Raw genomic sequence first — 17,755 nt, 5'->3', positions numbered from 1 at the left:
CACCTGTCAGAAGGTTTTGTCTGTGACCCGACACATCCCTGAGTGAACAGTTCCACGCAATAGAGGAGGAAATCTAGGTGAGCTTACACTTACATTAAGTTAGTGAGTAGTAGAGTGCTCTCTGCTGGGTTGATATATACATGTCCTTAGGGCACTCTCCTTGCTTTTACAGCTTCTGGAACATCTCTGTCTCGTTTCACTGCTGTTCAAGACTAGAGGGAGGGAAATATAAGGTATAGTACAGGTCTGGGAGAGGGGGATAGGAAGTCGCTTCCTTCTGTGTCAGCTAACCACTCCTTCTTTATTTTAGCCACTCCAACGTGCAAAGATCGAAGATAGAGACTGCGTCTGGAGCTCGTCCCCTTGTTTCTTCCCTTGTTTTGTTTCCCCTCTTTCCCTGGTCATCCCCGTAGTATAGAGTCTGATATGCTTGGGTGGTGATTGGGGGAAGTCGAGGAATTATCATCAGTTCCTGGGCGTCTCTGCAGAAACTCCCGGTAAGACTTTCCAAAGTCCTTGAACCCGGACAGCAGGTCTGTGCATTCTCAACCCAGTACGGATATTGACTGACATTTCATTGACATATTTCTGCACATCCTAAACCACTTTTTCAAACCCTGCTGCACGCTGATATTGAATGCTGCAACCCAGAATATATGTTGTCTTGACATGTCATATTTCCACATCCTTCAAGCATTCAGGTTTCAGCAGGGAAGCATGCACCCTCTTTCAGAGCAGTTCAAATGGCAAAGCCCTGGGGCACTCTGAACCATACAGTTATAACTCCAAAATGTTTCGCCGAAACACTGTGTACATTTTCAGCCTCAAGAAATACTCGTCTGTTCACTTCCACCAAGCACCTTGTTCACTCTTTCAACCAACCTGTTGGCCTGAGGGCTGTACAAACAGAAATGCTTTATGAACAGTTCCACTTGCCTTCATAGATTTCTGCATAGCCTTTGAAACAGACTGAACCCCATTATCATGCGCAGGATGATCCTGAAACACCTTCTTCAATTGTTGCAAAATCGTTTGCAGACTCTCCTCAGCAACCACAGTCACTTACCGGACATCGCTGTAGACTAATATAGAGGTGGCCTTGGTGCAAATATCCCAGTAAATGTTGTTCTTTCAACAGTGCATATAACATATCCTTTTTTTTAGTTCACTGTCGACTGAAACATTCCATGATGTTTTCTTCTTTTGGTCACTTGGTCTAATGCCAGGCTTCAATGATCTATTGACTATTCAATCTGTGCTATCTAGTAAACATAACACCACAAATATATTTGGGGAAGTTGGAAGACGGGGAGGGCAGTCCCCATATTTAAATGTGCACCAATGAATTACTACAACCATGCTGTCCCACAGCTGTATTTGTCCATAAAAATCAATAGGCGAGCGCATCATCAGAAGCTCCAAGCTCATTAGGAGAACCACATGCAGCTAGTGATATGCACTTAGTAGGTGAACAGCTAGATACAATCAATCGGTGCAAGTTAAGCCAGCTCTGGACAGCCCCCGTTGTGCTCATAAATATTTCCAGTTTTCAGTGCATGGAAGGCACAGCAAAAACCTGTATATTTTTCTGTGGTTCTGTGATGTGAAGAAATGACAACTGGACACCAAGCTGAACATTATAATTGGCAGAACAGCAACGCTAGCTATCTCCTCTCTGTGCCCCAATCTTGTAAGGACATCACAAAAGAATAATAATATATGGGTTTATGACAGTAAACGGAAATGTAATACAAATAGTAATAATTCCAGGCTTGCTATAATAACTCAGTAGTCAGATCATTACTGGTATGTGGTCCTGTGGCTTTTCTCTGCTGTATATAGCCTTGCAGGACAGGTTTCTGTACATTACACTTCATTGGCAGTATGCCCAGGACACATATGGTCGAGAGTGGATGATCTCATTAAATGTTTTGTCAAATGTACTCGTTAATATTTGCGTCTTCTTTCGGGGGATGCTACGATAGGGATTAATTCACCAAATGTTTTAGTTTAACCGATGCAATTAGCAAGAAATATGATTCTTGAAAAATAAGAACTACAGAATCAAACACATTAAGAGACAATCCTGTGACAAAGTAACAGACACCATTGTTGTTTCGTTTGCTAACCTTGGTAAAATCGAACAGACTTTTAAAACAGTTGGTAAAAACGACAAAAAAACAGTTACCGTAATAAAAAATAAAAATGTTGAAAGCAACAATTGTGAAATAGAAGTCAATGCTTTATTTATCCAAAAAGAAAAACTACTTGTCAGTCAAAATGGATCAGAAATCACAAAGTCACATTTCCCGAATACTATGCCCAAACCCTACGTTATTTATTTAATATTTTTACTCAGCCTTCTAAAAAAGATGAAGAATAGGCTCATTGTACCCCCTTAAATCATGTTTTCGATCTGGCCTTTGAGACACCTTCAGTGGTCTCACCTGACTATTCTTTTCCCCAAATATTCATACATAATATATATTTTTTTAAATTACACTCATTTTCTTGGGTTTGTTGGTTTTAAAAGCATTTTACAGGATGTATATCTGAGACATAACACAAGCAGTAATAATCGAATTAAGTAAGTAAAGGGCATATAAAACGTAACTGAAATAGACCTTGTAACCCTACATGTGAGCAAGTACATACCAAGACGTGACAAAGTATTGGGCTCAATGAAATCAAAGCTATTGGTGAGATGCGAGTCATTGAACAATCAAAATGACAATTGTGAGCCAAACATTATAAGATGGGAAACTTAAGGAAGAAGTTAATACCCAAGAGCACATCTGTATATGAGAACAGTAGAAAAACAATAGCTGGGCAAATAGAGAGTAACAGAGTGAGATGTCTCGGGCTTGGACTCCAAGGGACTAACGGGGTTCCCACGTCTAGTAACAGCATTGGAAAGGGGAGAGAGCAGTTTCAAAAACAGAAGGAGGAAGTTTGATCTCAAAATACAAAAGGGGGAAGGGGGGGTCTATATGTGTTTGTCCAGAACAGTAGGGTGGGTATCTCTTGGATCTTGGTGGAGGGCTTGGTCATAACACATGGGAGTTATTTTGGGTGTTCAGTGAGACCCCACCGCGGTCAGTTAAGCAACTCATAACCAATCCCTGTCCTCTGTTATTGAGTTTTGCAAAGGCCTTTATTCTCTTCCCTGTGCAGGGCCTTACTTTCTGCCTGGGCCCAACATGCAACCATATTGTGCCGTAATTCAAAGAAAGGTGCCAGGGGTGACTTCCTTTTACAAGTAATAGCTCTCTTAGTCAGAAGGAGGCTGAGATCTAGGAAACGGTTTGCGAACCTGCATTTCTTCAGATGCTGGAAAATCGCCAATGCGCAAGCTTGCCAAGTGGGCTTTAAAGGAATTCTAGTATAAGATGACAATGCCTGGAAGAAATTAGCCCAGTAAGAAGAAAGGGGTAGGTAACCCGAGAGCATGTGCTGGAAGTAGAATCAGTGAAAAACACAACAGGGACAAGAAGTAGCAGCTTCTGGAAAAATCTTGTTGATCCTGGCAGGGGGAAGGTAACCCCAATGTAAAATAAAGCACTGAATTCGTTTGATCCTGGCTTTCCAGCAGATGGAGTATGAATATTGTAGCCCCCTCGCCCATTCTTTCTCATGGATTTCCCTCCCAAATTCAGCCTCCCATAGTTTTAGTGAGCGTTTGTGTTGGGCTGGGGGTACATTGATTTATAAAACCACGTGATAAAGTGTTTGCCAGTTCCTATCGTTTACAGCCTTTGAGTCGGTTGATGCGCGTTGGATTCTGTGTCTACAATTGCCCATCTACTGCACAGAATATGTGTTATTGGACCATATGTTAAGAATTGCCTCATATGAAGTGCATCTTGTTCTTGGAAGGTTTGAAAGTATTGAAGGGAACTATCTTGAAACAAATCTCTCAATGTGCCCAGTCCAGCAGTTTCCCAAGGCATAAGTCTCCTCTGGTCAAGGAAGGAGTGTTGCCCTGAGAGGCCTAATTAAGGGATACTGGGGGAGTAGAGGGCCAGGCTCCTCGTGTCCAGATGGATTCGAGCCCGGCAACAGAGTGCCACTCTAACCAACTGAGATAAAATACGAGTGGGTCTGAAACCAGGGAGAACCAAATTCAATATTTCAGGCAGTCGTACTGGCCTATCAGTCGCGCCAGCCTCATCCAGTTCCACTCCTGACAGCCACCTGGTCAACCACTGCAGCTGACTCACTAAATAATATGCTTCAAAATTTGGGGGCCCCAAATCTCCCCGTGTCAAATGGGAGCCTCAATGTGTTCTGTACAACTATTCAGCGGACACCTACCCATATCAGATCTTCCAGGAAGACATCTCAATTCGGAAATAACCACCAGGTTAGCTAATTTGTGAGGCTGGCAAAGCAGTACAGGAGCCTCGGAAGCATCACCATCTTTGAAATGGTGATGCCACACATTACAGAGAGTGTGAGTTTTCTCCCAAAATGTATGTAGCATTTGAGAGAGGTAATACATTGCACCACATTCCCCACTCGGAGATCATCCGCATTGTGAAATACATTTATACCCAGATATTGGATTGTGGTGCCCTCACATTTTATCAAGTCCTCTCCCTGGAATGGAGCAAAGAGGGGAGTGTATTCATGTAAGGGGAACAAATTTGATTTTCCTTTATTAACAAGAGCACCAGAGGCCCGTCCAAATCCGTCTAATATATGGGCTATATACCCTAAGCCTGAATGAGGGTTCTTCAAATAAAGGAGGACATCAGCAACGTAAAGTGAGATCAGATGGATACAACTCAGATGGGGTGTGCCCCAACTGTGGCCATCCTGTTGCATGCAGGCCGCAAATGTCTCTATGGCTAAAGTGCACAGGAGGTTGAGAGCGGGTACGCCTGTCTAGTACCTCAACCAACTACAATTTGGATTCCATATGCAGCCGCCCAGTTGGACTCTAGCCATGGGTTCAGTATAGAGCAACTGCACTGGGCATACAAATTGGGGTCCAAAACAAAACTTACGAAGTACTGCAAAAGGATAGCTCTAATTAAGTGTATTGAATGCTTTCTCCAAATCCAGATTTAAGACTCCTGCAGAAAGCCCCAAACCTGGAGCCGCCATGACCTTATGAAGCCTCCTGATGTTATTGGAAGTGCTCCTTCCAGGTACGGAACCACTCTGGTCAGCAGGAAGAAGAAGTGTCCCCGTGGACATGATCTGCAAAGGCTTTATTGAGATTCTTGTAGCCGGCATTTAGCGTAGTGGGCGTAGTGGGCAAAAGAACGATGGATTTAACCCAGATCTCTTGACTGGGGGAGAATGTCTGCATTGTCAGCATTCCGTCCATCAATTGTTTGTTGTAACGCTTTTCGCCCTAAGTGGGATGGGTATTCCCAGACGTGGGACCCGTGCTCACTACGCCACTGGAGTCAAGCTATCCTGGCTGATGACGGCTGATAGCCAGAAACCGGTCCTAGGATGCTTGATTCCGGTCCAGGGAAGACATGGCTTGGCAGTTCGGGCTGGACTGTTTCCATGAGGCACAGGGTCAAGACTGATTTGCATATGGCCATGTCTAAACTGGGGTGGCGTAGTGGGCAAAAGAACGATGGATTTAACCCAGATCTCTTGACTGGGGGAGAATGTCTGCATTGTCAGCATTCCGTCCATCAATTGTTTGTTGTAACGCTTTTCGCCCTAAGTGGGATGGGTATTCCCAGACGTGGGACCCGTGCTCACTACGCCACTGGAGTCAAGCTATCCTGGCTGATGGCGGCTGATAGCCAGAAACCGGTCCTAGGATGCTTGATTCCGGTCCAGGGAAGACATGGCTTGGCAGTTCGGGCTGGACTGTTCCCATGAGGCACAGGGTCAAGACTGATTTGCATATGGCCATGTCTAAACTGGGGTGGCGTAGTGGGCAAAAGAACGATGGATTTAACCCAGATCTCTTGACTGGGGGAGAATGTCTGCATTGTCAGCATTCCGTCCATCAATTGTTTGTTGTAAGGCATTTAGCCGGCATTCAGAATGGCAATCAGCCAGTATGAAACTGGGGTACATAACATACATACATAGAGGAACATTTTGTCAGAAGGCTCCTTCAATTAGTCTATTAAACTGACGTTCACATTTTGCTTCCGCCCACCACTGCATCCACCATGGGACCACGGGTCAGCTCACTTCACCCACTGGCTCCCTTCACTTTGAGTGACTGCAACAAGCAGGTGCACATTGTTCACATGTAGCCACCTAAAGTAGTTCCTTTCTCTTCAGAGGCAAAGCTGGTTAAAAATGCAATTTATTTAATTTATATCTTAACTTTAAATACCCACTAATTATTTTCCCTGCACTTCAGATGCCCAGTTCGATAGGGATATCTTTTCCATCTTCTTTTTGAAGTTGCTGTTATAAAGTGCGTAGCTGACATTGTAACATTGCTGTTGGCTGTGATTTAAGTATTAGTTTAGGTGCTTTGTTTTTCTTGTCAACTTCATAATTACTAATAAAATGCATGGCATGACATGCTTGTTATTTAATTAAAAAACACTAGTAAAATGGTAACACCAGTGAGTGTTTTTTAATATTTCACATTTTTATTGCAAGCATATGGTAGTCAGGTTTAGGTGGCTGCATGTTTTTTTCTTTTTTTTTAATGAGGCGTATGCTTACATTACAAAAAAAAAAACACTAAATCAGCTTTTCAAGGCCAGACGTTTAAGCTTTGCCAATGCTGGTTTACATTTTAAAAGCCTAGTGAGTGGAGTTATTTTCTCTCACCACAGTAGTGTGTCCTTCTTCCTCCTTGATTTCTGCCTGAGCCTTGATGCATGTCTTCCCTTGGCATGTCTAGAACCCAGATATCCCTCTCTCTAGCCTGGCATGTCTAATACACCTTTGGAGGCGCCTTCTTGCACATGTTGATCAGCATGTTCTCCAGCCATAAGATGATCCTGAGCAGGTTATAACTTTTTTTTTTAAACACCCTTTAAAAAAAAAAAATGTTTTTATAAAAATTGTTTATTTTCCAATATTCAGGACTGAATTACCAAGGAGAAATCGTCAGTCTCGTATGTCTGATTATTTGAAATGTCTCAAATATGATTTTACAAAAATGCATGTTTGTGTAGGTTATGCTATCGTAAGTTCATACGGTACAAAAGGGGGTGGTGATGGACGGAGCATCAGAACCAATCAAACACTCGCACCCAGTCAACAGATCTGGGTTTGATCCATCACCGTTCTTTAGCCCACTCTGCCACCCCAGTTCAGACATGGCCATATGCAAATCAGTCTGACCCTGTGCCTCATGGGAACAGTCCAGCCCGAACTGCCAAGCCATGTCTTCCCTGGACCGGAAACAAGCTTCCTAGGACCGGTTTCTGTCATTTCAGCAGTTTTCAGCCAGGCTTGCTTGAATCCAGTGGCAAAGTGAGCAAGGGACTCACGTCTGAGCATACCCTGCCAACTTATGGCGAACAAAGCGGTACAAAAGGGGGTGGTGATGGACGGAGCATCAGAACCAATCAAACAGTCGCACCCAGTCAACAGATCTGGGTTTATCCATCACCACCCCCTTTTGTACCGCTTTGTTTGCCATAAATTGGCATGATTATTGTAAGTTACACTACTTTTGTAAATTGGCCACTTTATTTTAAATAATGTTTTGTGATAATTTATTTTACCCTAGACTTCAAGTGGATGATGCGAACATGGAAACTAAAGCAAGGGATGTAAAGTCTTTTGTATAACTTCTAAAACGTTTTTCAGTACACATAAGAGAAACCTTCTCCAATACTTTCTATTTTTCCAATTAAGAGGTTAGCCACAGTAAGTGTTTGCTATAAAAAAAAAACAATTGCTGGTAGAATATCTTCAAATCAAATTCTCGTTAGATTTGTATTGTTTTTTTTCATACTTTACAGTGGACAAATTCATGTGTATCAGCATAACTTAAAACATGTTCAGGTTTTAGAACTTTTTGACTGTGTCACGACCCTTTGCAATTTGAAAATTGATTCAGATTTCCTGAACTTTGAATGTTTTCTTCCTAGACATTACCATGACCAACTAAGGTTATGAAAGTTCACTCAATAGCATGTTTTTCTCAACCTTATTTTTTTTCTCTCATTACTATGAAAGACAGGGATGGCCAAGGGAGTGCTGTTTGAACCAGGGTGCGAATGGTAAGCTGTGAATGCTGTTTCCTTGTCCATGTTGAACGCCTAATGACTTTACAATTAAAGGAAACATTTTCAGGGACACATCTATCAAACTATTCAAAGTCTGCAATGCATACCCAGGGAAACAATTAATTTGCAGATAAATCAATACAATATCCAAATTGAAAGTGGATTGAAAGTGGATCAAGCACATAAGTGCTGATGGAGAAATTGATGCATCTCTATACATTCTCCTACTAACCTCATTAAATATATACACGTGATTGCTTTGGCCCTATATTCTTTCTGATCCCGCACAGGAGCATCACAAACTATGAGCTTCTCTTCCTGTCTGACCACACCCTTCTCAATTTGCATATTTTTAAATAGTTGGCACCAAGCTGCACTCGCCAGTACCAGAAAAACCCATGCCCTGGCTAAAAACCTTTCCAGTATCCTACCCTACCATCCTTCTTCTACTAGGCACTCCAATATATCGCTACCCATGCGCAAGACAACTTAGATGAGCTTATGCCCCAACTGAAGCGACGGCTTCCAGTGCGATTGATTTTAGAGCATTGATGTACGGCACTCTGCAGCAGAGCTCCAGACGCCGATCAACAGACGGGAACAACTACATCCATAATCCAAGATATAGAAACTGTGTGTATGTGATAGGCTGAGTGTGGACTACAGGCCCATCTCACATGCGCATGTATTCCCCTACTACTTCCAGGAACTGAAGCTACTGAGCAAGGGTGTTATGGAATACATTCAGACTCAGAATGAAAGGAAAAATGTACAGGGGTGCTCCGCCCGAATACCTCTCAGGGCAAGCTACCACTGCCAAACACAAAACGGTGGGGTGTTTGTTTCATTCTAATACCCTTCGCTGTGGGACCTTCTTCACTATTTGTCACTTGAAAAAGATATTTTACAGTTCTAGAATGGATTTAAAGGTCTCCTTTACTCTTCAGCACCTCCCTACCCTGGATTTGTTCAGAAGCAGCCAGAGAGATGTGCAGAAATGCTAAATAAAACAAGCACTGGCAAAGCCAATAGGTCTCGCCTATGCAAGAGTTATTGGCTTTGGCAATGTGTTTTAGCTATGTTGTACACATGCGTGGCTGCTGTTCAGCATGGCTAAAAGTGAGTGGAGTGGAAGGGGGAATTGACATGGGGTGGGGTAGATTGGAGCGTGGTAGATTGAGGTGGGTAGATTGGGGAACATTGGGGTGGGTAGATTGGCGCAGATTGTGGTGAGGTAGGTTGAGGTGGGTTGGGGTGAAATGGGGTGGAGAAGGTTGGGGTGGGGTACATAAGGGTAGATAGTGGTGGGGTAGACTGGGGTGGGCAGATTGAGGAGGGGGATTGGGGCTGATTGGGGTGGGGTGCATTGGGGCAAGTTGGGGTAGATTGGAGTGGTGTACACTAGGTGCGGTAGATTGGAGTGGGATAGATAGGAGTGGGGCAGAATGGAGTATGGTAGGTTAAGATACATTGGAGTGGGGTAGGTTGGTGTAAACTGGATTGGGATATATTGTGGTAGACAAGAGTGGGGTAGATTGTCATGGAATACATTAGAGTGGGGTAGAGTGGGGTAGATTGAAGCAGGGTAGATTAGAGTGGGGTAGATTGAAGCAGGGTAGATTGGGGTGGGGTAGATTGGGGTGAGTATTTGGAGTGGGGTAGATTTGGGTAGGTTGGGTGGTGGGGTAGATTGGAGTGTGGTAGGTACACTAGGTGCAGTAGATTGGAGTGGGGTAGATTGGAGTGGGGTAGATTGGAATGGGGTAGAATGGAGTGGGGTAGGTTAAGGTGGATTGGAGTGGAGTAGATTGGAATAGTTGAAGTGGGGAAGATAGGAGTAGATTGGAGTGGGGTAGGTTGGTGTAAACTAGAGTGGGATAGATTGAGGTAGACTAGAGTGGGGTAGATTGTTGTGGAACAGATTAGAGTAGGGTACAGTGTGGTAGATTGGAGTGTGGTGGATTGGGGAGAATTGCAGTGTGGCAGGTTGGGGTAGATTGGAGTGGTGTAGATTGGAGTGGGGTAGACTCTGGTAGGTTGGGTGGGCGAATTGAGGTGGGGTAGATCGGAGTGTGGTCGATTGAAGTATATTGGAGTGGGGTAGATTGAGTTAAATTGGAGTGGGGTAGATTGAAGTAGTGTACAGGGCCGGCCTTAGGCATGTGCAAGCTGTGCACCTGCACAGGGCAGTCAAACCCCAGGGGCCGCCACGAGGAATCGGATACAATACATATTCGTGGCGGCCCCATGCAGGGATTTGGCGCATTTCGGGTAAAAATCCTTATTCGATAGTCTCTGGTCCACTCTCAACATCAAAACATAGAACTACAGCTTCCTTCCGGCTACGTCACTCGGGTCGCAAATGTACCACCTGCTTAGAAATCGTGACGTAGCCCTCGAGGAGACGGATAAGTGAAACGTGCTTAGGCATTCAACAGAAAATTGACCAAATCCACTAAACGACATAGACATGTTCGAAACGTTTGGAACCAGACGGACTTACATATGTGTTCGAAAGCTGTAATCACATCTTGGAATGCATTACGTCCTGTTAAAGCTTGGACATCTGTGCCAACTAGAGCACATTTTTGTAAATGTTTGTATCTGGTAAACAATCTCACAGAGCGGGTGTGCTGTCGTGGTGAGGACTTTAAATATTAAGGATTAAAGGCGCCCCTGCATACGTGTGCGCTACTCACTGACGTGCCGTCACGTGTGAGTGTTGCTCTGGGAGATTTTTAAAAACTCCTCCTCACCACCTTCGCTAGAAGTAAGAGCGAGTACTGCTCCAGAACAGTTGTGTAAGTTACTTTCCATAGTTGAGTATTGTTTTCGGGACCAGTGTGACTGCAGTTTCTTGTAAACCAGCGATAATGTAGAGTAAAGGGACACTTTAACTTTGGCTAAAATAAGTGAATGTCACTCCTCCCCCTAGGGTTGCCACCTTCCCAAGTGAAAAATACCAACCGTTTGTTGTTGTATTAAGAGTCTGCAAAGGCCCAGACATGATACTAAATAGGACTTTAACAACATCTTATGTATTCATTTGTAACATGAATCTTCTGCCTTCTTTACTTTAATTATTAGTCAGAGTCAGGGGTCGTTAACATAGCTCTAGAACATATTTAAAAGTGCCTTATGTTTTTATGTTTGCAATTTGATGTATGCATAGATAAGGGCTAAAATGAACAGCTTAAACAAAAATTGGTGCACCGGTTGGTTTTTGTATACATTTTTATAGTCCTGTTGGGACTGCACCTTGGCAGTGGGTGCTTGAACTGTGTTCATGTTGACATATACATGGCCATTGCCTCTATCATAAGGATCTTGGGGATAACAGGATAGGTGCGATTTGCTATAGGGGTTCCACTGTCATGCTTAATTTCTGCTAAAATTACCAGCTTTAGATGATTTTGATTATTTCTGCGCAAAATGCTGTGCTACCAAACGGAGTTAAATATGCATTTCGATCCTTTAGATGTAGGAGGAATATTGGTGTTTTTAAGAAAAATATGTTGCTATATTAGATTTTTTTGTTCAACCAAAACATCCCCCCCTAGTGCAAGTCAATGGGGAAATTACACCCTTCTCCCCATTTTTTTCTTTCAATCCTGTTTCTAGCTGTTCCTAAATATTGTCATGTATGCCGGAGGTGAGTTAGGTTCGGTTAGTGGTTGCGAATGACCGGTTACTTACTGGTAAATCTTATTATCCTTAGTCCCTGTTGTCCTCATCTCAGTTCTTACTTTTGAAGTGGACTCCACCCTGACCTGGAGAAAAAAAAAACTGGAAGTGGTCGGGTAACCCCACCCATCCCAGGGTAGTAAAACTCCTCTCTTACCCACATCACTTCCTGAATATACCAAGCCCCATGAAGGCCTGCTGTCGGGGTTGTTGGACGGGTTGTAATGTTATGTTATAACAATTTGTATAGCGCACTAATACCCTTGGGTGTCTAGGTGCTTTTGGTCCGATGCTGTAAGAGGGAAACTAATTTTAAAAAAGCAAAGTATTAAGGTGTTTCCTAAATTCAAGCAGGGATGAAATCTTCCTGAGAGAAAGTGAAGAGAGTTCCATATCCTGATAGTGCTATTTCTGAAACTCCTCCCCCGCCAGTTCGTCTTTTTGACTCTGGAGGTGGGCATTAGGAAAGCATTGGCCGACCGTAGTGATCTGATAGGAGAGTACCAGCTAAAAGCCTCCCAAAGAAATTGAGGGCCTTCTCTCTAAAGTCACTTGTGTGCGAAACAAAGTGCCTTGAATTTCACGCGCTGGGCGACTGGGATAAAACCAGGGAAGTTAAAACTGGTTTTCTGGTCTTTTTAGGGATAAATGGAAGAATTTTACGCACGGTTTTGATGGTAAAAAATGCAGACGACACCACCTTTGAAATCTGAGATTTAAAATGAAGCTTTTCGTCTATTATGACCCCCAAATTCTTAGGCTTTTCTACCGGTGTAGGAAGGGGGCCCAGAGTACTTGGCCACCAAACTGGTGACCATAGGGGAAAAAGCTTTCCAACTAGCACCACCTCGGTTTTAGTTAAATGTAACTTCAAGCAATGCCTACCTGTTAGAAGGTGGTTCTGGCACTATGGGCCGCCCGGATTTTTCGCTTTTTGAGCAACTAATTGTTGAGCTTTTATTGTGGGGGAGCCTCATAAGTTGGTACTCACCCACAGTGAAATCAGGATGTAAGAGACTGCATGGGGATTTTACTGGTGTTCCCCTGGCTTGACCAGGCCACTGCGCAGCAGCTGGAGTAAGGGACACCGGGCTGGTTACATGCAGACATGTGTACATGCGTGTGCACACGTGTACGGGCTGCGCAGGGGACATTCCTAGCGTGCGCAGTCCAGGAGCAGCTACAAAGTGAATGGTGTGGCAGGACTTATGCAGTTTTGGGTGGTGACATGGAATAGGGTTTATACACTGAAAAGAAACATGCCAGGGAAAGTCAGTGTGTTTTACTGTGTTTTCACTTCATTATTCCCCTATGGGGATGTGGGGCCCATGGCTAGATTAACTTCCGTTAGGCCTACAGATTCCAGACACGCACGTAAGTCCAATGTAGCGAATGTGAAAATAAGTATTCTGCAGAGTCCAAAGTCATATTTGTACTGCTTTTGGGTCATCCAGAACTGTCATATTTCTCTAAGCCAGCCATGACCAGACCCAGGCTGAGGGCTGACCTCAGCTGGATGGATTGATAACCTTTCTTCCACAAGCTAGGGCCTCCTCTCCACGAAGAGAAGATGGGTGGGGCTACAGGCCAATCCATCAACCGCTGTCGCTGGGTGCCAGGCACCAGGCTGCACCAAGGACGGAAGGCAGCTTGGGGGAAGAGGCTTCAGAGGCATGTGGCCAGAAACCCTGGACGACGCCATTTTGAACAAGCCCAGAGGCTGGACAAGAAGGAGGGAGCAGGGGCAGGGACGTGATGTGTCGCTGTTTGATAGGACCAACAGAGACTTCTTGCCAGCCCCCTACTCAACTTTTAAAAAGTGCTTGCACAGGAAGAGAAGCTCTCTGGGGTGTGGTCTGCTGAGGCTGAAGGTGCTGGAGCCTGGCGCAATGGGCAGTTGGAAGGAGAGACCCCCTGACTGCCCCCAGGACCCTATCAGCACCAGAAGAAGAGCCCAGGACCGGTGCGCAGGAGCAGTGGCCTCTGCGCAGGGAGATGAGAGGCCACGGAGGAGAGCCAGGCGAAAGGCTGGCGCAGGGAGCCAGTGAAGGCAGCACCTGCTGATACAGAGACCCTGAGGGCGGAGGAGAGTGTTCCCAGTGGCTGGGGCTGGTAAAGAGGAGCATGAAGCGCCCCATAATGCCTCGCCAGGCATTTGGAAATCTGCCGATTTGGTGCTTTGTGGCCCCCAGAGGAGGGGGTTCATCCTCACTTGTGAAAAGGTGCTGTGGGAGCTGCTGGAGGAGCGCATGTGTAAAGTGAAGTACCTGTGTAAGGTGATGTTAAGCTAAATGGAGTTATGTTGCTGGACCTTCCTGCTAGGGGGTCTGGCTGTATTTACGTAATCCCATGCTTTTACCTGGGATTCCTTTTAAAGTGAAGAGGCGCACTGCAGGAGAAGTGTAGTTGCCAGGAGTACTTCTTTTGAAGGGACTGTAAGTCACATGTGTAAGGAGATGTCATAAGCCAAGTGGGGCTATGTTGCCAGACAGTCCTGCTAGGGTGTCTGGCTGTATATGCGCAATCCTGTGATTTCATCTGTGATGCCTTTAGGGGCTGTAATTGCAATGCATTCAAATGATCAACCAAGGTGATGAGTACTGTCATTCTAAAGTGTGCGTAAACATGGATTCTTGCTGCTGCGCTTAGGTGAAGTCCCCAGACTGCGAGCCCTTAAGATATAGAAGTGCATACTTTATGTTCAGTAGGAGATGCTCAGTCAGGGTCATGTGTCACCAAGGCAGGTTTACCCCTTTTTAATGCTTGTTGAGGTAATGGGGTGGGTCGCCACTGGGATGGTGCCAGTGCGCAGGGCCCTCGCTCCAGGTTATGTTCAACTATCTGCATTGGGGGCAAGTTGTTGTGCATACATGGGAGTGGTGGTACTAGACCCCACCCCCCTTTGCGGGAGGGGTGGAGATGTTATGCAATGTCACAAAGTAATTCCAACAGTTTATGTATATTTGTAAATTGGTGCATAGTATTGAGTAGTGTGTGTGTTTAATAAATGTACTCTTACTTTTATAAAGCAAAGTACAGACTGGACAATCAATTATTGAGTGCCATGATTTCAAGGTGGCTTACTCTCTTCCTGCTAAGGTCACTTCCCAAATAGATCATGAACTATTCTCCAGGCTCTATTGTTCTCAGTGGACTGAGAAAACAGACCTTGTATGCCAAGTCACATGATCTACCCTATAGTTTTATAACACTCTTCAAATAAACCTTCCATATGTGGCTAGTCCTCACAATGTGTCATACATGTAGTGGGAAGGGTAATTACTATCAATCAGTCAGGGTTTGTAAAGCTCAGCTGCTTCACACATAAGGGTCTCGAGGCGGTGTGGGATTCATGCTGCTGGATCATGCTGCTTGTTGGTTTGACAGCGAGGTCTTGTGGTCCTTCCTGAACTGCTGGAGCGATGGTGAGGCTCTGAGGTGCAGGGGGAGGGTTTTCAGGTCTTCACTGCCAGGTGGGAGAAGTAGCAGCCTCCACTGTTTTATCGGCGGCTGCATTGGGTGGCTACTAGGGAGATGGTTCTGGAACATATTTTCCTGGTAGGTTGGTGGAAATTCACTCGTTCATTAAGGTATGCTGGTCCTTCATTGTGTAGTCCAGGGAAGACATGGCTTGGCAGTTCGGGCTGGACTGTTCCCATGACGCACAGGGTCAAGGCTGATTTGCATATGGCCATGTCTGAACTGGGGTGGTGTGGTGAGCAAAAAAACGATGGATTTAGGCCCAGATCTCTGTACTGGGGTGAATGTATGACATTGTTCTGCATTCTGTCCATCAACTGTTGTTTTTGCAAGAAAATAAAAATGACACACTAATTCGGAAGGGTAGGAGCAGCCGCAGGTACTGGTCATCTAACGCCTTTTCTGGATGTTTTATTAAAACACCTTCCTGAGCTCCGCCCCGCCCAGACCTACTCTTCCGGGGCCCCCTACCTACGCTCCCTGCACAGGGCCACCGTGAGCCTAGAGCCGCCCCTGTAGTGTAGATTAGAATACGGTAGAAGGGGTAGACTGTAGTGTGGTCGATTGGAGTGGGGAAGATTGGGGTGGAGTGGGGAAGATTGGGGTGATGTGGGGTAGATTGGGGTGATGTGGGGTAGATTGGGGTGTGGTGGGGTTGATTAGTAGACTGAAATGGGGTAGGTTGTGGTAGATTGGGGTGGGGTAGGTTGGGGTATATAGCGGTGGGGAAGATTGGGTGTGGTATAGATTGGGGTAGATTAAGGTGGGGTAGATTGGGGTGGAATAGAGTGGGGTGGAGTAGACTGAGTTGGGCAGATTGAGGTATATTGTGGTGGGTAAGATTGAGAATGTATAGATTGGGAGAAATTAGGGCAGATTAGAGAGCGGTAAATTAGGGTGAGTAGGGTAGATTGAAATGTGGTACATTGGAATGGGGTAGATTGTGTTAGATTGGAGTGGGGTAGATTTGGCAGATTGGGATAGTTTGAGATAGAAGGTAATGGGGTAGATTAGGGTACATTGGAATGGGGTAGATGGGGTATACTGGAGTGGGTTGTATTGAGTGGGGTGGATTGGATTGGGGTAGGTTGGGTGGGTTAGATTGGAGTGGGGTAGATTGTGGTAGGTTGGGTGTGGTAGATTGGGGGTAGATTGGAGTGGAATATAATGGAGTAAATTGGAGTGGTGTTCATTTTAGTGGGGTAGACAGGGGTACATTGTAGTGGGGTAGATTGGAGTGGGATAGATGGGCAAAACCAACAAGTCTGACCACAACAAGCATACAATGTATTTTATCTCTCATGCAAGCATGTGCAATAGAAAGTTAAAGATTACAAGTTAAAAATTGTAACCATTGCAGCACTTGTCGCACCCCCCTCGCCCCTCCACCTCGCCCCGCCCAGGACTGAAGCACACTAAGTTTTAAGGTGGATGTGCACGTTTGATCGGGTAAATCCTATTACTCAAAGTGTGAACAGCCCGTTGCTGACACACTGGCCCATATTGTATGCTGCTGGAGGCGGAATCAAAACATAAATTACACTTTTACAGGCCAGTGGTTGAAGAGGGCTCAACCCATGTATGCAAGTATAAGTGTGTCTTTTTTATTTAGGATTTTTTTTGATTACTAATGCTTTTCAGGGTTGATAAAATTGTCTCTAGGTAAGACCCAAAAATAAGTATTTCAGATTCAATAAGTGAGACTGGATAAAACAACTCTTCGATGTTTACAACAGCCACTGGTTAGAAATAACAGGGATGCCAGTGCCAGGGGAAGAGACAAACAGTAATTAATATATATATATACATATATATATATATATATATAATCTGTACATGCAAAACAGAATCACAATTATTAATCAAATGAGACACCTACCTTTATCACTTCCATAATAATAGAAAACATTGTTGCTGAGAGCACACCATCGCTTTTGCCACTCAGCTCCAAAGAAACTGTGATCTGTAAATTTCAATAAAAGTTACAAATGTTAGTGCAAGTATTGTGATATTTAATTCTGTTGTTAACGAGTGGGTAGCCTACCGTAAGACAACTTGAGTCAAAGTGGAGTGTGATGTGCCTATCTCTATAAAACTGAATTAAGCCTAGGCTAAATAAATTGGGGAAAAATTTGGCAAAACCTGTATTTTGATAGACATTCCTCTACAAAAAAGCTTAGATAAAACATGTCCTCACTGGCCACAAATGACATCAAATAAATAACACAATAGTCAAATAAAGTATAATGCGAGTGGTGTGAACTGCAGTATATCGTGGGTAAGAGAAAGAATGCTGACAAAATATGGGAATTAGTGGGTCTATAGGACACACAGAGGGTGAACAATTCTCTTTTGTAGGACATGATTGTTTGGGCACTTCATAAAGTGGTTTTGCAGGTAGGAGTGATGAG

The 17,755-nt window shown here is 44.4% G+C and overlaps 1 protein-coding gene across 1 annotated transcript in view; it reads right to left on the bottom strand.

Moving 5' to 3' along the window:
• The window catches only part of SKAP2 (src kinase associated phosphoprotein 2), a 487,916-nt gene that overhangs the window by 184,704 nt on the left and 285,457 nt on the right, over positions 1 to 17,755 (bottom strand). The window contains exon 6 of the mRNA XM_085631645.1: positions 17,224 to 17,307. Within this exon, the coding sequence (XP_085487771.1) occupies positions 17,224 to 17,307 (84 nt within the window). The remainder of the gene's footprint in view (positions 1 to 17,223; positions 17,308 to 17,755) is intronic.

This window comes from Triturus cristatus, chromosome 10, assembly GCF_964204655.1.
Source record: "Triturus cristatus chromosome 10, aTriCri1.1, whole genome shotgun sequence".
NCBI lineage: Eukaryota > Metazoa > Chordata > Amphibia > Caudata > Salamandridae > Triturus > Triturus cristatus.
Note: the sequence above shows the minus strand (reverse complement) of the source record. Positions and strands in the feature narration are given on the sequence as shown.